The sequence below is a fragment of the Cryptomeria japonica genome, chromosome 4 (genome assembly GCF_030272615.1).
Source record: "Cryptomeria japonica chromosome 4, Sugi_1.0, whole genome shotgun sequence".
NCBI lineage: Eukaryota > Viridiplantae > Streptophyta > Pinopsida > Cupressales > Cupressaceae > Cryptomeria > Cryptomeria japonica.
The window spans coordinates 565535085-565559368 of record NC_081408.1 but is presented as its reverse complement, the minus strand read 5'-3'; the positions used below and the strand labels follow the sequence as shown (position 1 = coordinate 565559368).

Genomic DNA, 24284 nt, shown 5'->3' with positions numbered 1-24284 from the left:
ATGGATGTATGTTTATGTATGTGATCAAATTAGCTTCTATTTGATGATGTTATAGTGTCTTTAAGCTTAATTCAATAATGGGTGTATGAAACAAGTTTTAAATCGTTAAAAATCTCTAAATTTCAAGGGTTTTCTTATTTTGCCGAGTCGTTGCCGAGTCATTGCCGAGTCCGAGCCGAGTCACGAGTCGAGTCAGCCTTGTCGAGTCAGAGCCGAGTCCGAGTCTGGGAACTTTGATTAAAACCATCAGCAAAATTGTGCAATCATAATTCTCAACAAATTTAGACAGCATAGAACCATGCCTCAGAACCAAATTGGCAAAACTGGGAAACACAAAGTAATAAATGGCCCCAAAAATGGAAACCACAACAAAAATCATGACATAGCCCCCCAAGAGAAACAGCCATCAAGTCATGAGTTCACAAGCAATATATAAAACAACACAATCAAACAGCAAAAGCAAGTCCAATTTTGGGTGGGAGTCTTGCCTACCAGGGTTATCATACTCTCCACCTAGCAAATCCTTGCCATCATCCACAAGCTCCTAGGTAGTCAAAGCAACTTCCCCTTCCTCAAGATCTGCCTACAATTGGCTCTACACAATCCTCAACTATGATTTACTAAGAGATAAATGCAAGAAATTTTACCTAATCTAAAGGGGCCCAACCATGCCATTGAAATCACACAAGAAATTGATAAGGAGGTAGTGACCACCAACCCCAACTATTAGGAAGTCGAGTCCAACCAAAAGGCTACCTAGTCGATGGTGGCAACAAAGGAATGGCGCCTCTCCAACAGCTATGAGAGTGGCGCCAAGAAGACAAGACAAAGGGGTAAGGCATGAATTAGTGAACAAAGTGAAACCCTAGTCATAGTGCAAGAGGCGCTCCCCCAATGATCAAGCAAGGTCTAGAGATGTTGCACCTCTAGCACCACTTTGTTGTCTTAGACTTGAATCTATATGAGCACATTAGAGATAAACAACAATTTGGAAAAAATAGGAAAGTTAGCATTTGCATCAAAATGATGCCAAAAATGCAAAATTCTATGTTTCCAAATACAAAAAAATAATTTCCAATATGAAAGCATGCCATAGCTAGGAAACTCTCTAGAAAAATTTGGCCCCATCACCTAGAAGGACATTGTGCCAAGTAAAAAGCTCAAGCTTGAAAAGTTCAAAAAAGTCATGGATCCGTTGCCAAGTATTTTGCATACAAACACAAAACCAAAAGAAATGTAGAAGGGTTTCTTGGATGTCATGCCCCCATCACATACGAATAATACATGAAAATATATATACATGGGTTGCCAACTTATAACCTATATTTAGAAAAATCTATGTAAAAGACGCCAAAGAATGACATTATAGAGAAACTTATTTTTATTTATGTGCATTGTTCTTTATTGACTTTATTTTTTATTGCAAGAGTTATTTTAAAAAAATTTAAACTTGTACACCATAAAAATGTTATAAGACACATTGATTTTACTAATTGTGTACTTTATGACCTAATTTACCTGTACTTGTACCATATGAATCCTATATATAACCCTAATTAAATCATTTTTTAACACTGATGCTAACTATGACCTAACCCTAATCTTTATTGAACTTAGATTTTAATCTTAATTGAACTATAATCCTAATCCTAATTAGACCCTAATTGTAATTAAAATCTTATCTTATTCACTAATCCTAAAATAAAATATTAAAAATATTATCTTATTCTCTAAGTTATTTTAATTGATTAAAAATATTCAATATATTTACCATAAATAAAATCTTATTTTAATATTTTACAATCTTGTTATCTAAATTCTATCTTGTTTTTAAAATCTAAAATAATAATTAAAATTTCCAAAAAAGAAATGAAATTTTATCTTTATTATTTGGTTTGAATTTAATTAGATTACTATATTTATTTGCTTTTTAATTTTTAAAATCTTATCTTATTCTCTAAATTATTTTAATTTTTTTAAAACATTCAATATCTTTATCTTAAATAAAATATTATTTTAATCCTTTATCATCCTATTAATTAAATTCCATCTTACTTTAAAATCTAAAATAATTTTTGAATTTTTAAAAAAGAATGAAACTTTATTTTTATTATTTGGTTTGAAATTCATGTGATTACTATATTTATTTGATTTTTTATTTTTCATGTATCACCCATCATTGCAAGTTATCGATACTGGTACACGCCTTTGATGTGATCATTATGTTATGCTTTATTTATTTTGGCTTTGTTTTGTAGTTGAATCTTGTCTCAATGTCTATTTCAACTTTGTGGATGTAAACAAAATTATTTCTTTCCATTTCAATGAAAGAAACAAATTTGATTCAATAAAAGGAACAGTACAAGCTATTTCCTTTGATTCGACGATGACGTAAACATATATAGTGTGTATTCTTTAACGTCCTTGTTTAATTTGTTTCTGATTGCTTATAGAATGTGTTTGGAACTTTGATGTGAGTTACTGTTGTAACTTCAATCATCATGAACCATATGTTTTCATGTATTCAACTTCAATCATCATGAACCATATGTTTTCATGTATTCATTATATGCATTATTACATAACAAGGAAAGATATTGGTTTTTTTCTTAGTAGGCTATCTATACCATAGAGGTTGAAATCTTCAAAAAAATGTGATAAACTGCAAAATATTTTCACACCCTCAAAACCAAGTTGAAATTGAGAAAAATGGTCAAATAATATTTTGACTGAAAACTTTGAAAGATTTTCCAAGATTTTTTGGTCAAAAAAATTAGGATTTCTGGGTTTTTTCAATTTCTGCAGCAACTTTTACCTGATTCTTCCCTAATCCTAACCCGATATTTCCCAGAATTGAAAAAATCTTTTAGTTTTCTGTGTTGTTCCCAATAAAGATTTTTGCTGCTATGGCTGCTCTCCTTTGGCCAACTTTCTTTGCCACTGAACAACAGGCACTTCAACAGTAATCACAGTAATAATTTCTTTTTCTTTTTCTTGTTAATTTGCTGCTAACACACACCCTTTTCTAATTGAAAACTTGTTTACATGAATTTATATAGCTTTAAATTGTCAAGAAAACATTGCTTTTCAGAACACCTGGAGTTTTCTTTTCTTTTTTTTGACTCCGATTTCCCAAAATAAGATCAAAATATATACAAATAACTTATTAGGAACATAATATAGTGAAGGCCAATCTTTACTTACACTGTCTAGCCTGCGTATATCATCCATGGCACCATCTGGATCAATAAGTGCCCGAACCACAGGACTTGTAGCAAGCGCAAGTGCATTTGCTGCTTTATCAAAATTCTGCAGATACACAATAAATTGTTTTACTGATAAGTCAACAAATAAATTTTACTAAAAGTACAACATTTAGATGCCAAGTGATGCTAATTAGGAGATATCCAAATAAAAAGATACAAAAAAACTCAGTTTCACCCAAACACGAAATGATGAGGAAAAACACCCAATATACCATAATTCTTGTGTCCTTCACTTCAAAAATTATCCAATAGAAAACCCAATAAAGCACTAACTCAGGCCCTAAGTCTCTCTCACATTTGATCATTGGCTTTGTTCAATATAAGTCTTCAATCACCTTGGAACTCAATAGGCAGTATCATTAAAATTAATAAGCAAATAGAAATAGTAAATCACATATAAGGGAGTCATTAAGATCCAATGAAAAAACTCTCCATGATATACTACGAAGTTAGAAACTATTCACCATTTCTGGAAGACTGAACAAGCTAGCCTACAAACAACTAACACTGCAAGTCGGGATGAATCTTGTTTATCTATAAAAATCACATGCAAAGTTCAGCAACAATCTTTCAGGATAAATCAATCTAAACAATTAAGAAGCACGTGACTCCTTGAAATTTCTCAATGGAGGAATAAGATAACTAAGAAATAAAATAAAATCTCACTCTATGATCAAATTATTAATAAATAAATGACAAGGCGAGACGAGAATATACATATCAAAAAGAACAATTTGTCAAGGACAGCCAGCCCTGGAAAGGAATTATGTCATGGCTTAGAACATTGACCACAGTTACCCACTTGAAGTAAATATGGAATCCACATTAGACTTCTGAAATGGACTTTGTACAAAAAAAAAGTACACCTCATGAGCTTTCCAACAATATATGCTATGGGCCAAAGACAATAAGGACTATAAAAAAAGATGCCTAGAAACCCTAGAGTCTCCTCATAACTCTTACTCAACTTAGAGAATTAAATGCTCGCTCACTAATATAAATGTTTTCCTTCTCAATTCAACCATGATCTGAAATATCAGAAATGAAGAAAATGTTCATTTAAGCCAAAAAAAGTGATCCCTTTAACCATATCAAAAAAATACTATAATATAGCTGAATGATGACAAAATAAGCACAAAAGAAATCCCTATGATACTTGTGAAACACTTTTTATTAGGAGTGAGGGGACACTAGGAAGAGGCATCAGAGCAATTCTATCAGAAATTTTGGAGAAGCAAGTAACAAAGCTATTGTCTATTTCAAGAGGTGCATGACATTGTCTTTTATGCATAATCCTTTTACTCGTCCTGTAGAATTGGTGCCATATATAAGTACCACACATACAATGCTAATTTCTTAAGGATTTGTTCCCAAATTGAATTGATTGCCCACCAAGGTGAATCTTCCATAGTTGCTCTTAGTAAGGTCACCGTATCTTACTTATAAGATCGAATTCTACATAGTTAGCCCCTTTGTGGACTGGCCATGTTGGGTTAAATTTCCTGCAGAGTAAATCTTGAGTAGCTAGATCTTCGTGCAGTGACAATGTTTAGCTGGATTCCTTATTAAAGTAAATAATATTTAGTTCGCTTCTCACGAGATGACAGTACCTTAAGACTTAAAAGTTGGGAGAGATCCTACCGAGCTGAATCTTGCATAGATAGCTCCCAGTGTGGTGGACATGAAACAAACAGAATTATTCAGAAGAGTAACTTTAGAGGGCAAGGTTTGTTGGCTCCACAATTCACCAAGTTCAATTCCTGATGAGAGGAAAGGGCTGAATGTCATGTGGTACCCATCTCTAATAGGTTTGGTGCTAGTCATACCCTGTACCATAGCTTGAGCACTTGAAAGAAATGCTAGTATATGACAATCCTACATATATATCTACATTCAAGAGTTATTGTAGTCAGCCTCACTGTAATTTATCATGTGTGCAGGTAAAAGGATATGATCCAAAAATAGTGTAATTAGCCTTTTTGCAATTTATCATGTGTGTAGGTACAAGGATATGAGCCCAAAATGATCATCACAAGTGTATAGGATGTACCAGAAGGGTTCATATTTAAGCCCCATCAGCTCTAGTTGGGCTCAACTGAAGAAAGAAGAACGAAAAAATCCAGAAACAAATTAAATTCATCATAGATATCAGAACACTTAAAGAATCACATTAATTCAAAGTAGATATCAGAAAATCTGATTTAGACTCCTTTTCAACTCGCCATCAATGGTGAAGATACAAGATGATGTTTTGCACACATTATGTGAGGTTCCAGGCACATTATGAGGGTTACGGATGTTGCATGGAAGCTAAGTCTCCAGACAGTCTAAAGCCTTCAGGGAATGAAGAAGTGAAGATCAAATGACACGGCCTTAAAAGATAACCTACTAATAATTCATTAGAAATCATCAGATTGACAAATTGTCCATTTGTCTGTCTCCAGCAGCAAAGAAGAAGAGAGCAAAGAGGCACAGAACATATTAGAGAGTGGTAACACTCTAATGGAGTAATTGTTGATGATTTCCAAATTCAAAAGAAATAAGTACACTTCTCAACATGAAGATTGATTAGGGAATAAAGACATTAATTGTTTCCCATGTAAAGTCTCCATAGCATTTTCTCCACACAAATACTGCCTTTTGTGCACACAAATTACATTCTTGGTTCTTTGCACTATATTTTTCTTTGTATTGCTGATTATGGAGAATAGCTGTAGATTGAGCATCCATTTTTGGTACTCATTTTTGTAATCATAAACATTTCACCTTGTAAATAGCAGATTGCAGCATTAAAAGTTGTAGCTGCATGTATTCCTGATATATGAGCATGTTCATCAACACAAAGCTGTGAGGATATATATGGTTATTAGATTTAGTAGTGTAGTCAAATTCAGTCAAGAGCACACTGAGATCAGCAAATGATAATTAAAACATTTTTTGTTAAGATGTATATCAGCTATAAATGTGAAATTATGGATAACATCTTCCCGGACACTATGATGTATCTGTCAAGAATGACCTCTACCAAATTTTGGGTTGCTTTACTAATAGAGATAATAGACATGATCGGCTTATCTTCATGTCACTAAGTGGCCAGAAATAGTGCTTCTGAAGCTAGTTTGTGCCTGCTTTTGAATGCATAGTCAAAACTCACAAAATATATGCTCTCAAGATGAGAGAATCTGAAGATCTAAGATCCATGAAGCTAACTTTATGGAGCAACATTCAACATTTTTTGTGCACTGGCATTCTCTAGATCTTGAAGTTTGATCTTTGTTACCTTATTTGATGAATTCTTTTTTTCTAGACAAACAATCTAAAGTAAATACATTAGGCACTCCCTTAATGGTTGTACTTTGACATGCTGATAGCCTTCTAGTTCCACTTACCATTTACAGTCAACTGAAGATGTAAACATATTTTCATTTCAATTTTTAATTCCATTGCCCGGGCTTAAGCTTTATCCCTACTAACAATGAAGACATTTCCACTAACAAAGGTACTTACTAGAAGCTGATTAGTTGTTAGGAATGCCTTTATACCATGTAGTGGTGCTCCTGTAAGAAATCGAAAATCGAGCTCTGCAAAACCAAATATGTTTTATGGAAAAAGATCTAATAATGTATAAAACCCCAAGTGCAAACTTCAATGATCAAGTCCCATAAATATCTAAATATTTTGAGCATCTTCTAACTTAAACCAAAGTAGGCACCGTGTTTAAGCATAAATTATACACAATATCTTGAATTCACCCTAATTATAACTACTTAGGGTTCTGCAATAAATCTAAATAATTTGAGAACAATACCCCCAATATTTCCGCCCTTATTGATGAAAGTATGAGTATGCTCCTTCACTAGTAAGTTCTCATCAGCACCTACCTACAGTGATAACAGAAAGCCAACAAAATAAGGAAAATTAAACACTCAAACCTGATCTGCAGAATTGAATCTCTCAAAATTCATTTCACCTGCACCTTAGATAAAATTATCACTTTCAGCATTAAGTTATCATCATTAATCAGAGCCAATATTATGACTCTAAAGTTCTAAACAACTGCCTTGATATAAATAATGACCATGGGTGTTTTTTCTGTATTCTGTGATATGACTGTGAATTTGGAGTGTTAGTAACCATTATGTCCCAATTTACCAGCTCCAACCTGCCCCAAAAGAAAAAACCAGAGAGACCATTTTTTTCTACGATGTGTTACTTTCTTGCTCAAGCAATAACATCCTATAAAATGCTAACTTTAACTTTTCCTCAAATAGTCATAGATTTACCAAAAAGGCTGTGGTTACAAGCATCAGAGTAACTATTGGATATCCTCTCTGAAGAGTTAAGAGCGTGGTATAGAAAATTCATCATCAATTATTAACAACAACATGACAAAAAACTACTGTCTTATTATAATGTATTAGAATCAGATGAATAATATTCCCATTCAAAACTAAATTGTCCTTGGTAGTTACAATATTGAAGTTCATTATCCTAAATTCACTTAAAAACTCCTTTTAACTGTGTGATAATTTTTTACATCAAAGTTTTGGACCATACTCCATGATTCCATTCTCTTCTCTGCTTGTCACACATCCTGATGATGGATCATGGAGTACGATCCGAAACGTTGATGTAAAAAATTATCACAGTTAAAATCCAGAAATATCATTACATTAATATAATGGACTGTGGAAATTTCATTTTATTATTCTATCTTTTGTAAGAAGCTAAATTTACTAAATGTTTACTGATCCCTGTCACTAACTTAATTTAATCATTTATTATATTAATTATATCAATATGTTTTGCCATCCCCTACAATGGGAGCAGAAAGAAGGGCAGTGAGAGTTATTTTCTTCAACCTGTTAAAGAAGAACCTCACCCAAAGTAAATCTTGTGTATAACCTAGAATTGTAAACAATGACCCAATGCAAATTACAACGATTACTATAAAATTCAATAACATGGCTAGTAGAAGTCATTATCATTTTCATCATGTTTACTCTTCTGAACAGAGACATTATCTAATCATTTTGAAATTCTTGATGCCTAAATTGGGACTGTGATCAAGTGGGATATTATTCTAACAACATTTTTATTTTCTGCTCAAATCTCATATATTAAATGCTCCATCTTTGATGGTGGAATAGCTATGTTCAGTAGATAGCTATAGTTTGCAGTTGCCATTGATCACAACTGCAGGCAGTATCCGCATGTCCTTTTATATAATTATATTGATTTATATTATTTTAGCACTCATAAAAAACTTTATAACGTGAAATTTGACTTCCAGGAAAAAAAGGTCTGCAATGCATTTCAATCACTACTGAAACAATGAGGTTTCCAATAATGTCATATTCACATATAATTCAGCAGCTGATAAAACTATAGCTTTTCAACTGCTCTCAGACACTCTGCTTTTCAACATATAAACATTTAAAAGAGTCAATGATCAATAATGAAGGCATAGTGCACAAACAATAGATATCCCAGCACATCTGAGACCGTGTATGAATAAGAATGATCATGCAGGATTATGACATAGACAAGGTATCATGATGCCATTTATATAGATAGTTGCTACAGAAAAATATTTGGCGAAGAATTTAATGGAGCTGGCAGGCTTATTCCCATTAAATCCACTCACCAAAAAGTTAAAAACCAGTCATATTCCTATGTTATTGACAACAATGGAGGAACAACAAGACTACCATGGTTCAAGGCTTATAACTACAGAGATCAGGAAAAGCAACATTCAGCGGTCGTATGGCAGCATTCCTAATAAATTCAATAAAGTCTGGATAGAGCATATGACAGTGAATTCTAGAACATTCAATATGCCTTCTCCTCACTACTTGTCATCCTACTTTGTTCCGTTTCTAAACCAAATAAGCACAAATCTCATTTTAGAATGAATGCAGTTTTTGAGTCTTGATTTCTCAAATAAAGTAAGCTGTGCTTTGGGATGTAACTTTGATAACTGTCTTGATGAATAAAATCAGCACTTTGAATGCATAGAAGATCAACTCAAGTTTTAGACTATCATCTGGGCATCATAAACAAAGGTCCAAAAGAGATGCATGTTTAGTGGAGAGACATTTTAGGGAAATGCAGGGCATGAAGGAGAGACGTGCATATTGAAATCAGAGATGACAATTACAGTCACTCTCACACTAAGTTGATCATATCTGAAAATGAAAATCAAAGTTCAAAGAAATTATATTAATGTCCAAAATTGACCAAAATTGATGAATGGAATTGAAAAGTTCCAAATTAGAAATGAACAGCAAGGGAATATCAAGAAAAAGATAAAACCTTTGAAAATGAAGAAAGAGACAATAACAAGGCCAAACAAACAGTGTGTTTGTAATTAAAAAAAAAAGTAAACTCAAAAATTACTAAAAAAGTAAAACTAAAAACTAAGAGCTAAGAAACAATGGCAGAGTATATCTCTAAAAAATAAAACCCACACCAAAGGATAAAATCATAAAACTAGTGAAGAGTTTTCTATAGTAGTGTTCTCATCGATTTCAGCGGGACTGAATTCGTGAGACAGCCCTACGAAACTTGTCTGTTTCATATCTCACGTACTCCGAGATTGGCCAACTTCCTTCGTAAGTCGTGACGTTTCTGTGTTTTAGTTAAGCGTCTTTTACTTTTTAGAGTTAACCTTTATTTTATCCTTTTCATGCAGGTCGGGTTTTAAAACCCGAACTGCATATTTGATGTCTTTGGCTTGCACATCGGGTTTTAAAACCCGAAGTGTAAGCCCTTTTACTTTTTGATGGCAAGTCGGGATTTATTTCCCGACCTGCAGGTTTGTCCTTGGTGCAGATTGGATTTTAAAACCCAACCTGCAGGTCAATCCTACCCGATTTCAAGTAAGTTCAAAGCTTTTCTTTGCATTTTTTTCTCCATCTTTGTTTTCTGCGTTTAGGGTTTTTATTTCTTTTTGGTGTCTTAAGGCATGTTGGGGTTTTATACCCCGACGTCCCTTTTCTTTCCTCTTTTGTAAGGTCGGGTTTCAAAACCCTACTTACAGATTCATACCCAACGAGGTGTCGAGATTTAAAACCCGACACCCCTTAGATATGTTGTACCCTAAGCGAGTCGGGATATAAATCCCGACCTACTCAATGATCTATCCTTATGGGACAAGTCGGGATAATCTATCCTGACTTGTCACTATTTCCCCCACCGATCGTCGTCTTACCCTCTTGCATGTCGGGTTTTAAAGCCCGACATGCTAGTTGATCTGCCTCCAAGAGCATGTCGGGTTTTTAAACCCGACATGCCTTTTGCTTTGCCCAAAGTTGCAAGTCGGAAAATAAATCTCGACCTACCAGTTGACCTACCCTCGTGTGCAGGTCGGGTTTTATTTCCCGACCTGCAGCTTTTGTTCCACCCTAGTGCAGGTCAAGCTTTATTTCCCGACCTGCCATTCATGTCATGCCATTGACATGTTGGCTTTTAAAACCCGAAACGTCAATCCGTTTGTTTTATCCTGCACATCGGGTTTTAAAACTCGATATGCAGGATTGACCTTCCTTAGTGCAGGTCGAGTTTTAAAACCCGGCCTGCTGATTTTCATCCTAAGGCATTTTTGTCTTCTAGTTTTCGTTCTGATCAACAAGAATGTAACTCTGATGATGTTGATTCTCTAAAGACTGATCTTTGGTGTTAAAATGCAGTATTTGGCAAATGTCTAAGCCCTCTCCTAGCAAGTCAACAAGGAAGAAGATGAAGTACAAGTATGATAAGTACTTGAACATGTTCCTGGAAAGCTCCGTCAAATCTAATGTGGACCAGATCCGGGACACTGAAATAGGGCATGTTGACATGGAGAAGTTTCTGAAAAGAGTTTGAGAGGCCCCCTCAAGGATGACCCGTTTCATAACTAGTGAGCTCCACAAATATGCATCTTTTCCAGTAGCAACTCACGACCCTGACTTTGTATTAGCAACAGCAGAACGCTTTGATCCTACTACTAGACAGATCAAAGATGCAGAAGGGAATGTAGTCATTCGTCTTGATAGTGAATATTTTAATAGTATTTTCAAAGGTTCTTATACAAAGGAAGTTGTGGATATCACTCCGGCAAGTGCACAGAAATTGTATGAGGAAAATGAAGACAAGTGTAAGAAAACAATCAACAACATTTTCTTGCAAATTGCTAGAAACTCCACAGCATCCCGATGGCCAAAGCTTTTTCATAGAAGTGATTTCACTGAAGAATATAATGACATGGTCACCTTGTTGTCACGGATAAAAGGGCTCCCAGATTCTCACTATTTTCAAACATGGATGTGCTGGTATATGAATATCATCAGAAAAGGAAATGACAAGATAGACTGGGGTGAACAAATCAGTGATGCAATTTGCGAACAATTGAATGAAGTCAGAACCACCTTGAAGTTCTATATGACTTCCTACCTTGTGTATGCAACCGCCTCCATGAGGCAATTTCCAGGACTGTCTACAAAAGGTGACAGAAGGCAAACCCAGTGTGGAATTATTACTCTCAATTGACCATCGCCAATTGGAGAAATCACTTACAAAGGGTCAATGAAGCTTTCTTTGTTATATGGAAGTGCTTATTTGACAAGGAGTTGCAGAAAAAGAGACTTTCTGATGCAGCATATAACAAAGTTTATGAGTATGGATGTGTTTTCTTGCAATTTCCTACATTCACATACATTCGTGTAGGTTGCTTCACTGGCGAACCTTTTATGCTACCAAGGTATCCATCTAATAAGATTATTGAAATGGAGCTATGTCGTCAGTTAGTGTATGTACATGAGAGACAATCTTCTTCACACAAGACTGGTCTCAAATCTTCTTAGTCTATTGGCAGATATTCAGTACTAACCACCCCTAAAGCCAAGAACATGGAGGAGGAAATGCAGTGGGTGACAATGAGAAGATTCAAAGCCCGCAATAACTTTGACTTCTGTGGAATGAAGAATAAGATCCATAGGAATTATGTACATGTACATCGGCTAGAGGATGTTTGGGTAGAGTGCAGAGATGAAGACGTGAGGAGACTCAACTTCAGACGTCTCACACTTGAGCAGATTGAAAATCTAGATTTGGCCAAGATTCCAAATACATGGGAAGATACTGTTATCACAAAAGTTTGCACCCTTGCTGAGCTATCAACTCAACAACCTCGTGAAACATGGAAACAACCCCGAAGTGTGGGACCTTGCGCAAGGGGGTTGAATCTCCGGAGAAGGCCGACTTCCTTCTCAATCCAAGTGCAGGTGTTGAACCAACTCAACACTTCAAATCTTACTTCTAAACCTATCCTAACAGCTTGCAGAGGAAAAGGGAATAGAGAAATACTTAAAAATGAAAGGAGGTGATGCACAAAGATAAGAAATGTTTCTCTCCCCATCCAAAATGGCACAAAGAATCAACTGAAATACCCAAGAGATGCAGAAACTTCAGTTGCATGAATGACCTTAACGCAAGTATGGAGGTTAGGACTTGCTGAATGTCAAGAGGGGAGAAGATTTCCCACAAGTCACACCCAGAAACATGTTAACACAACATATATGTGAAAGAAAGCCACAAACATACACTTATAATGAAGGTAAGAACACATACACAACAATCAACATACATAAGCTGAAGTAAGGCAAGAATGATGATTTCAATTCATTATAAGGCCAATGGCCAGACTTACAGTTGCAAAAATGCAAGATAAATACAAATCTTTAAGAGAAGTGAAAGAGCATAGAATAGCTCAAGCCAGCAGGGAGAGAACCCTTTACAATGAGGCATAACAACCTTATATAAAAAATTGGTTGCAAGAGTTGTTGGAGCATTAAAAGCCTTGAGTGTTGATCACACCATCTAGAAGCGTTGCAAGCTGGAAGAGAGTTGGGAAGAATTGGTCTTGGAACTTCGGAACCTCGGGGTTCTGGAGTTCCGGGGAAGAGAAGAAAAGGCTAAGGAAGGAACTTCGAAACCTCGGGGTTCCGGAGTTCCGGGGAAGAGAAAGGAGACTTAGCAAAGGAACTTCGGAACTTCGGAACCTCGGGTTCCAAAGTTCTGGGGAAAAGAAAGGAGACTTAGCAAAGGAACTTCGGAACCTCAGGGTTCTGGAGTTCCGGGGAAGAGAAAGGAGACCTAGCAACCTGGGAACTTCGGGGGTCCGGAGTTCCGGGGTTGAGGACTAAGGAACTTCCTCCAGACAAGGCAACACTTCACACTTCATAATTCCATTGCTTTTCTCCCCGATCAACAGGGGCAGCGCTGGTCCATGGATCGTATCTCTGATCGGTTCTCACTGATGGACCAAGGGTGTCATAAAATGACAACATTTTTGGCAACCTCTGTGGGATGCTTGCCTGCTAAGCATGAAGTCCAGAAGCCTTGAGCATCCATTGGGCACTGAGTCGTTGAAAAGACCCGAAACATGTGTGCGCCATCACTTGGAGGGAAACTAGAAGCTAGAGCTCACAGCCTCTTAAGGAGAATGCGGCAGGTGCACAAGCACTTATGAAAGCAAGACAACTTCTAGTCTAATATTTACATAGTCATCAACACCCTCTTTAGAAGCAGGGCTTCAGATGAATCCCATTCACTGGGATTGGAAGAACTTGGCCATCAAGTCTGGAGAGATGAAATGCATTGGCCTCCTTGCAACTAGTGATGACATATGGACTACTCCAGATAGCATCAAATTTGGAGTGTCGCCCAGCTTTGGCTTTGTCTACATCCCACTTTAGAACTAGATCTCCCTCTTTGAAAACCCTATTAGTAGCCTTTTTGTCAAAAACTCTCTTGATCTATTCTTGATGAGTCTCAAGCGTATGGATAGTCTAACCTCTAACCTCCTCCAGCTCCATCAACTCAGCTAGCCTTACTGTCATGGCATCATTTTCTGTCAATTCCAGCTGATGTGCTAGTTCAAGAGAGGGCAACTCTAGGGAAGTTGGGAGTCTTGCTTCTTTCCCATATACCAGCATGAAAGGGGAGTTACTGATCACCCTCTTGGGTGTGATCCTGTCAGCCCATAAGGCTTCCCTCAACTTAGTATGCCACGACCTCTGGTTGTCTTTGATCATCCTTTTGATTATCCTGATGAGGTTCTTGTTGGAAGATTCAGCTAAGCCATTACCCTGAGGGTAATAATTGGATGACGTCTTCAAGTATACACCATGCTTAACTGCCCAAGAACTGATTTGGTTTCCAACGAATGCCTTGGCATTATCTGATATGATGGTGGAGGGGACACCGAAGCTTGTCACAATTCCATCAAGGAATTCCAATACTGAGGCCTTAGTGGCATCCCTCAATGCAACTGCCTTTGTCCACCTAGTGAAGTAGTCTGTTGTGGCCAAGATCCACTTGTGGCCAACACTAGAAGGTGGATTTATCATGCCAATGAAGTCCAAACCCCATTGTGTGAATGGTTGATCTGCTCGGATGGGATGAAGAGGTAGGGCAGCTAGTCTTTGCTTTCCAGAGAAGAAAGCACATTTCTTGCAATTCTTCACCCATCTATGTGAGACAATGAATAAGGATGGCCAGTAATAACCAGCCCTCATTATTTTGATAGTTGTAGTCCTTGCAGAGAAGTGGCCCCCTGAAGAGCCATCATGAAATTCTTCTAACAATCTGCTGACTTGATTTTGCTCGATACATCTTAACAAGACTCCATTAGAGTCTCTTCGAAAAAGGGTGTCATCCACTAAGACATAGGGGATGGACTGCAACCTGAAATGCCTTCTTTTGGTCATGTCTAGACCTTGGGGGTATCTACCTTCCATTAATAAGGTGGTCATGTCACTTACCCAATTGAATTGAGTGTTGTTGCTAGTTGATTGATCCTCTTGTAACACAAGGGCGACCTCTGAAGTAGTCTCAGAAGATGAGACAAGTTGTTCACATAGGCCCTTGCCTCTTACAAGCTCGGTGATCTTGATGTTGATGTCGTATTCCATGACCTTAGTTATCCACCCAGCCCTCCTCTCACTGATGTCCTTGTTTAGAAGGAAATCCTTGACACTTGCATGTGGAACTAAGAGCTGGATCCTATTGTTAGACAACATGTGTCTGAACTTTTTTAATGCCCTCACAACAGTGAGGACCTGCTTCTCTACATAGCTATACTTAAGCTCGTAGTCTTTTAACCCATCACTAAAGAAGGCAATAGGTTGCTCCAAATTATCATTGTTCAGCTGTGTTAGGACAGCTGAGATGCTGGATTCTCCTTCGAAGGTATAGAGGATAAAATCCCTTTCATAGTTAGGATTGACTAGGGTAGGGGCCTGAGCAATTGCTTGTTTAATCTCTTCAAAACCGGCCCTCCTCTCCTTGGTCCAACTCAAAACCAAATTTTTCTTCAACATGGAGGTGAGGGGTTTTACCATGGTGGCAAGGTTGGGAATGAACCTCCTCACAAAGTTGATCCTACCAAGGAAACTTTGCAATCCCTTCTTGTGACTGGGGAGTGGGAGAGAAAAAATAGCCTCCACTCGCTCTGGATCAATGGTCAAGCCCTCTTTGGATACAATGTGTCCTAGCAATCTTCCTTGATTAGTAGCAATTACACACTTGCTAGGGTTCAAGGACACACCATACTCCCTACATTTCATGAACACTTGCTCAAGATGACCAAGATGGTCAACTACATGAATTGAATAAACAGTTATGTCGTCAAGATATATAAGCACAAACTTTGCTAATATCCCCTTGAAAGCCATGTCCATTGCTCTTTGAAATGTGGCACCTGCATTGGTTAGCCCAAAAGGCATTTTGCAATAAGCATAGGTACCCCACTTAGTAGTAAATGCAGTCTTGTATTGGTTTGATTCTTGGACTAAAATTTGATTGTAGCCTGAATACCCATCCAAGAATGAGACCTTTTGGAGAATCTGCTCCATGGAGGGAAGGGGATAATGATCCTTGAAGGGGCTCTATTGAGGTCTCGAAAGTCTACACATAGTCTGATTTCCCCATTTTTCTTCCTTATAGGGACAAGGTTGGCCACCCAGGAGGAGTGCTTGATAGGGAAGATGATATTGGCTTCTATGAGCTTGGTCAACTCCTTCCTCATTGGTGGCTCAATCTTTGGGTTTATTGGCCTTTGCTTTTGTCTAACTAGCTTTGCATCCGGGTCTAGCTCTATAGTATGCTGGGCTAAGCTAGGGTCAAAACCCTTCAAATCTTCATAGGTCCAAGCAACTATGTCATCATATTTTTCACAAAGCTCAACAAAGGCCTCTTGTTCGGTTGAGGAACTGTAATGTCCCCTTCTCCGCAGTGATTAGTTCAATGGTCTATTGGCCTATTCCAATATTTGGAGAGGAGAATTAGGGTTTCCAACTTTTGTGGAGTTCTGCTCAAGTTTTTTTAGGGTTTACTAGAAGGGAATTCTTCAATTCTGTCTATGGTTTCCTTCTTGGTTTTTCATGAGCTCCAAGGTGGCATAACATGCATTTGATTCATTGGTGAAGTGAGAACTTACTGTTTTTAGTAAGTTAGGTTTTGGCTGTTTGGATGATGTTGTCTTACTAAGCTTTCCAAGCTCTTTCTCCGGGCGCGAAGATAATGTTTTTCGGAGGAGTATTCCATGACTTCTATTTTTAGTAAGTGGTAGTATTGAGCAATTCTATTTTTAGCAGTTTGGACAAAGTCCTATTCCTATAGCAGTTCAGTGGTCTTCATTGCTCAACTTCATCCTGAATTTTGTTGATAATCAGTATTGGAGTCATAAGTGATTTAATTAAATATTATTTCCTTATCCTAAGGTTTAATATTTAATTATTTTATTACTGATTAATGATATATTGGGCAACTTAGGAAAAGCCATATTTATATCTAATATCAATGTTATATTTTCCTAAGTTAGGCATTGAAATTTGAAGAATGCATTAAGTTATTGTTAGGGACTTAGGCAAGTTCGAACTTGCTTAATTATTGGTTAAAATGCAACTTGGGCGCCCACCTTGGGAAATGAAATGAAATATCATTTGGATGCCATGTGATAGTGAAATGAAATGCAAATTGGAGAGGTGAATTTGGGAGCATTTGCATTTGAATTTCAAAGGGAAAACACTATAAATACAAGTGCTTGGCCTCCCATTTTGAGATCTTGAAAATTGCATCGATATGCTACCGATTTGGCAATAGAAATCTAAGCTTCGAAGTGAACCTTCCTAGCTAAGTGCAGTTTCGTACTTGCAAGACAGTACCTAGCTGTTTTCCATGTTCTCTCAGTAATCTTTGTGAGTTTGTTGAATTGTGGGATCGCTGGTTCTGCTGTAGTTCGAGTTTCAATGTGTTTCCAGGCTGCTGGGAAAGTCATGGTTGAAGCATACTTTCATTCATAAGTCTCCGTGTGATCGCCTGCTGCTTATGGGTATTGGCTCTTTGTTTTTCTCTGTCCCAGGCAATGGTATTTGTAAGATTCAGCACTAATCTCTGAGTATTCATTTTTATATTGCAAATCAAAATTTCCAGCTTTGGCGTTTTTCTCTGTGTGGGCATTTGGAAGCAAGTTGAGTTGAATGGGATGTTTGGTGGTCAGTTTGTTGGTTGTTCTTGGTCATTATTGATATATTAGCAGTTTGGGTTTGGTTTGGAGTGATTTGGGCGAGTTGTGAGAGAGTTTTATACATTTTAGTGTGTCTTGGTGTTGCTGGTTGTGCATTTCCCACTTGCTGTCAAAAATTACAGATTTCCAGAAGTTAGTGTTTGGGTGTGCATTTAGGAGTGTGAGTAGATTAGTTGATTTGGGAGTGATTTGGAGAGATTTGGGTGAGTTTGAAGAGAGATATGCGTATGTCATAGCTTCTTGAAGTTGCTGGTCTGCGTGTCATTGCTCCTAGAATTTCATAATTTCATGTTGAAAGGCTTTTGGGGAGTTAGCACTTGCTTGGGAATATTTATCAGCTTGGACACCATTACTTCTCTATTCAATCTCTCTATTTCTATATTGTAAGGTTAAGTAGTAGTACTACTAACCATTTCTGATGTGTTGCTTGCCCACTCCATAAGTGGAAGAGGCTAGCTTAGCCGCCTTCTTGCTTTGTAATTCAATTTATGTGCTCAGTCCTCCCACTGAATAATTGGTCGAGTGATAAGTTTTATGTACTGTCCTCCCGCTGAAATATGCGGTGGAGTGATAGCTTAATGTAATGTCCTCCCACTGAAATACGCAGTAGAGTGATTGAGTATTAGTTTCTTGTTATTTCCCTTGACTAGTTTACCGCCGAGAGTTCAGTTTCTATCTTGCTGGATAAGCAGAAGGGGCTGGCTTGCCGCCCGTGCATTGTAATTTCAGTTTGGTTTATGGTGCTAACGATCCCCTCAGCACTGTATGCTCTCACCCTCCCAGGTTGGGCTCTCGGTGATCAGAAAATGGAGGTTTGCTTTCAGTTGTATGGATTATTTCTCTAACAGGTTATTGTGTTTGCTTTGTAAATCTTATTGCAAAAATCAAAAAAAAAATTATTGGGGATATTACAGGAACATACCTTGCCCAAGTTTAGAGACCTGCCCTTAGCAACAACAACTAGCTTGTAATCACCCTTCTTTGCAGCCAGGTTCATCTTCTTCTTCAATTGATCGTCCGAGTTGAAAATGCCTTCCAAGGTAACTAGACCTTTAGGCAACTTGTTGGAGTTGAGCTGCATGATTTGATCTCCATACTAGTCTTGCAGCGTAGACTGATTTTTAGCAGAAACTTCTGCTTCATTTTGCAAGAAATTAACAATCTGTTGATCACTTTCGAATTCTTGCCAATTTGTCTGATTGTCTGGTACAACAGGCCTCACAACAAGCCTGATGTGTTGTTCCTTCTTGCTTGCAACATGCGCTGGTATGTCGAACTGAGCACCAACCGCTGCAAGTCTATCAGCATGCTTGTTCTGACTTCTAGGAATACTCTAGATGTTGAAGGCCTCGAATCCTTCAATCAAATCCCAAACCCTGTGTTTGTATGATTTGAGTAGGTTGTTCTTTGTTATACTTCGAGCTCGGATGTGATTAACAACCAACTCACTATCTCCAAATACTTGCAAAGATCTGATCTTTCTGTTTTGTGCAAGCTGGAGGCCTTGGATCAAGGCTTCATGCTCAGCCACATTGTTGGTGCAACCAAATTGAAGCCTAAAAGAGAAGAAATATTTCTCTTGCTCAGGAGAAACAAGCATCACATTGGCACCTGCATCGTTTCTGTTTCTTGAACCATCAAAAAACATGCTCCATAACCCCTTTGAATCTCCTTGTATCTTGATAAGGTTAGGGATAGGAGTATCCTCTTCATGGATACAATAGGTACCAAGCCCAGTCTCTTCATTCTCAGATAATAGGTCAAACTGAAAAGCATTGGCCCATTCGTCCAGTAAACAATCAAGGACCTCTTGCAAAAGAGTAGCAGGCTCACGGACAGTACACTCCTCTCCCTCTTCGTGCAAAGTGCAATTCATGTTTATAGGGTTGGGGGTGTAGGGCTCAATGTGGTTTTGTGCAATGGGCTCTACCCTTATGGTAACCTTGGTACCATACCTTGTTCGAAATAGCATGTGGGACCAATCAGAAGACAGGTATCCACCTATCTTGGCGGTGAAGTCTCTAGATAGACAGATGGCAAAGAAGGCAAGGAGGTCGATGATTGATACGTCTTGCAAGACAATGCAACCAGGGCATGCATGCAATGTCAACTTCAAATTTTTAACAACCCCTACTGTCTTAATAGAAGTGCCATCCAATTGGACCACCCCTTTAGTCATAGGTTCATATTCTATGCCAAGAAGATCAGCTACCTTCTTAGGCATGACTGAACTACTAGCTCCTGAATCTATCATGCAGTTGTGAACTAAGTTATCTCCTATGATTAAAGAGAGATAGAAGGGGGCATGCGTGTTGATCTTGTTTGAATCTTCCTCCTCCTTGGGTTGTACCAAACTGGTGGAAACTGCCTTCCTGCTGACTGCTGCCTCATCACCTAACTGGTTGATGTCTTTTAGTGCCTCCTTGAGCAAATCCCTTTGAGATGGGAAGGAAAGGGCCTCCCACATAGTGACATTGAGGTTGGCCTTCTTCATCTGATCTACTATATTGAAAGAAACACTAACTGATTTTGGAGGCCCCCTTGAAGCTACAAGGTCTACCTTTGCTCTTTGGACGACTTGGGCCTCCTCTTGCCTCTTGCTCCCTTGCATAGTATTTTGGCTTGTATCCTGGACAGCTACATTGGGCATTGGAGCTTGGGCTGATGTTGAAGGTGAGGCAGCTTCCATGGCTCTCTTCTTTGACCTTGTATATTGTAGCATAGACTCACTGTTTGTTTGGCTCATACCACAAAATTTTGCCTCCTGCCAATTGACAAAGGTAGAATCTCCTTGCAAGTAAGCCTGAGTGCCAACACTAGGCTGATTTGGGTCATATTGTTGGCCAAAGGTGGTTGGCTCATTCTGCACTACTAAGGCTTGGACAAACTCTCCATTTTGGCATGCACCTTGGTTTTGTGGCAGATTGCATGGTTGACACCAATCTTGCTCTTGGGCGAGGTTGTTTTGCATTGGAACTATTGCTTTTGAGTTGCTTGCAGCTATGGGGTTCACACTATTCAAAGGTCTGGCATTGCTCCATTGGTTTTGCCCTTGAAGGGTGGCTTATTCTGCTAATAGTTCTGATTTTGTGCTTGATAAGGTCTGCTATGTTGAGCTTGTTGCCTCTTTAGTGTCACCAACTCATTGCCAAAGTTTTGCAATAGAGTCTTGACTTCATTGAGCTCATTAGAGGATGTAGAGGATGTGGATGGTTGACCTGCGGGCGCCATGGGGATAGGAGCCAAGGTGGGTTGTTGAGTAGGAGCCTCTGGGAAGAGAGGCATTGGAGGCCTTGGAGCTATCTTCCCAGCCTGTATCAAACAATTTTCTGCCCTTATGGCTATGTCATATGCATCCGGTAGGGAGGCTCCACCCATTGATTGTATCATGACAACTATATCGCTATTGAGAGCTCTCAGATAATACAAGAAGGCATGATTTGGAGATGGCTTCACTAGAGCAGGAATTCTATTCCATGTCTTTTGGAATCTAAAATTGAAATCTCCCATGAACTCATGAGGTGCCCTCTTAATTGTAGTCAACTACTCCACAAGTGATAGGTGATCACTCTTGTCTTCGAAATGGTTGCACAACTTCTCCCCTAATTCATCCCAATTGTGAATGGAGCTAGACGGCAACCCTCTATACCACTGCAAAGCTTTTCCTTTCAAAGACGTGGCTAAGAGTCTAACAGCAACATCATCTTGAGTGACATTATGGATGGAGCAGATGTTTGCAATGTCTTGAATATGCTCAATGGGGGTAGAAGATGTTTCACCAATGAAGTATGGTATACTCTTTAACACAGCCACTGGTATATCATTCCATTGGGTCAAAATAAGAGGACTCCCCCCATTGAAGGTAACAAAAACTTGATTTTTGGCCATGTGAAACAATGGTCTATTGATATGAGTGGTGGGAGCCCTAGACAATAATGATCCTATAAATGGAGGGGTAGAACGAGACCTAGGTGATGGGGTGTTTACAATCTTGACACCCCTGACTGGTGACAATGAAGGTCTACCGGAGCCTTCTAGAACCTGAAGATGGGAGTTCTACAAATTGGAAAAAACCTCTAGAAGACTCCCTCGTATGAATTTTGGGCATGAAATCCGGAGCTGCAACAACTCATGAACAAGAGTGGACTTGTGAGCAGAGACTTTGGAACCTCGGGGTTCCCCGGTTCCGGAGTTGAGGACTTGGGAACTTCGGAACCTGGGGGTTTTGGGATTCTGGAGCTAGGAACTTGGGAACCTGAGGGTTCCGGAGTTAGGAAAAAGTCATGAACAAGAGACTGGACTTGTGAGCAAAGTCGCCAAGTGCTTGAAAGATGACTGCCTCTAAAGGCTGAGACACTAAAAACAACACTAAATCCTTAGCATGTACATCGAAAGTCTGTCCCACCGGGTGCCAAAACTATTATCACAAAAGCTTGCCCCCTTACTGAGCTATCAACTCAACAACCTCATGAAACATGGAAACAACCCCGAAGTGTGGGAGCTTGCGCAAGGGGGTTGAATCTTCAGAGAAGGCCGGCTTCCTTCTCAATCCAAGTGCAGGTGTTGAACAAACTCAACACTTCAAATCTTACTTCTAAACCTATCCTAACAGCTTGCAGACGAAAAGGGAAGAGAGAAATACTTAAAATGAAACGAGGTGATGCACCAAGATAAGAAATGTTTCTCTCCCCACCCGAAATGGTACAAAGAATCAACTGAAATACTCAAGAGATGCAGAAACTTCAGTTGCATGATTGACCTTAATGCAAGTATGGAGGTTAGGACTTGCTGAATGTCAAGAGGGGAGAAGATTTCCCACAAGTCACACCCAGAAACAGGTTAACACAGCATATATGTGAAAGAAAGCCACAAACATACACTTATAATGAAGGTAAGAACACATACACAACATACATAAGCTGAAGTAAGGCAAGAATGATGATTTCAATTCATTATAAGGCCAATGGCCAAACTTACAGTTGCAGAAATGCAAGATAAATACAAATCTTTAAGAGTGGTGAAAGAGCATAGAATAGCTCAAGCCAGTAGGGAGAGAACCCTTTAGAATGAGGCATAACAGCCTTATATAGAAAACTGGTTGCAAGAGTTGTTGGAGCATTAAAAGCCTTGAGTGTTGATCACACCATCTAGAAGTGTTGCAAGTCGGAAGAGAGTTGGGAAAACTTGGGCTTGGAACATCGGAACCTCGGGGTTCCGGAGTTTCAAGGAAGGGAAGAAAAGGCTAAGGAAGGAACTTCCGAACCTCAAGGTTCCGGAGTTCCAAGGAAGAGAAAGGAGACTTAGCAAAGGAACTTCGGAACCTCGGGGTTCCGGAGTTCCGAGGAAGAGAAAGGAGACCTAGCAACCTGGGAACTTCCGGGGTCCGGAGTTCCAGGGTTGAGGACTAAGGAACTTCCTCCAGACAAGACAACACTTCACACTTCATCATTCCATTGCTTTTCTCCCTGATCAATTGGGGCAGCGCTGGTCCATGGATCGTATCTCTGATCGGTTCTCATTGATGAACCAAGGGTGTCATAAAATGACAACAGATACTACTGATGATATTGTAGATCCCATTTCTTTCAAGAACAATATTGCTAATACTCCACTTCCTCTTATTCAGTGGTCGCAAAAAGAAAACAAATCTATTTCTGCGAGATTTGCCCCCATCATGGCAAATACCAATGCATGGCAAGTGAAGAAAGTGTTGTGACCTTTTCACACATTGCCCCATTGCAAACAGGGACCCCCTCTTTCCTGCTTTCCGTGTTGGTTAGTTTAGGGTTTTGGCAGCATAGTGGGCAATTTTGAGTTTCCCGTGCTCGAGTCTCGGATTTTTTATCATGCCTAATTGTTGTTTAGGGTTTTTGAAGTTATAGGATCAAACATGTAAAGTGGAGATTTTAAATCATCCTAATTTTGTGTAAGTGTAGACCTTTTGAGTGTTTTGAACGTCCTTGTCGGTGATTTTTAAGTGCTAAGGTGTTTTTGGAGTTGTTTTCTCGCTCCTAGGAAGTTATTCAAGTTGATTTTGCACTTTATCCCGATGGGTTTCCTTTTGTTTCGCTCAAATTTTGGTGAATTTGCCTAAGTCTAGATGAATTTTATTGAGTTTTGAAGTTTCTTAGTGGTTTTGAGTGGAAAAATCTTCATTTTCCGGATGAAAATCCATATTCTAAGGGTTAAAAGGTCAAAATTTCACACTAGAGGTGCTTTTCCCCTCATATTCTTGACTACCCATGATTTTCCCCACTCAAAATCCAAACTGGACATGAATTTCCCCTATAATCCAGACATGCCCTAGTTTTCTACCATTCAAAATCCATACTAGGGGCGATTTTCCACCAAATGACTGAAAATTTGGCTAAGTGTTGGCAATTTTCCTGACAGCGCACGTTTTTCCACTGTGAGTGTGGATAAGGTTGCGGATGACTTTTATGATGATT

The 24284-nt window shown here is 38.6% G+C and overlaps 1 protein-coding gene across 2 annotated transcripts in view; it reads right to left on the bottom strand.

Moving 5' to 3' along the window:
• The window catches only part of LOC131036090 (zeta-carotene desaturase, chloroplastic/chromoplastic), an 81457-nt gene that overhangs the window by 40939 nt on the left and 16234 nt on the right, over window positions 1-24284 (bottom strand). For both annotated transcript variants that reach the window (XM_057967897.2, XM_057967896.2), the window contains 3 exons: window positions 7075-7147; window positions 6774-6847; window positions 3205-3309 (listed from right to left, as the gene is read on the bottom strand). In XM_057967897.2, coding sequence (XP_057823880.2) covers window positions 3205-3309; window positions 6774-6847; window positions 7075-7147 — 252 coding nt within the window. The remainder of the gene's footprint in view (window positions 1-3204; window positions 3310-6773; window positions 6848-7074; window positions 7148-24284) is intronic.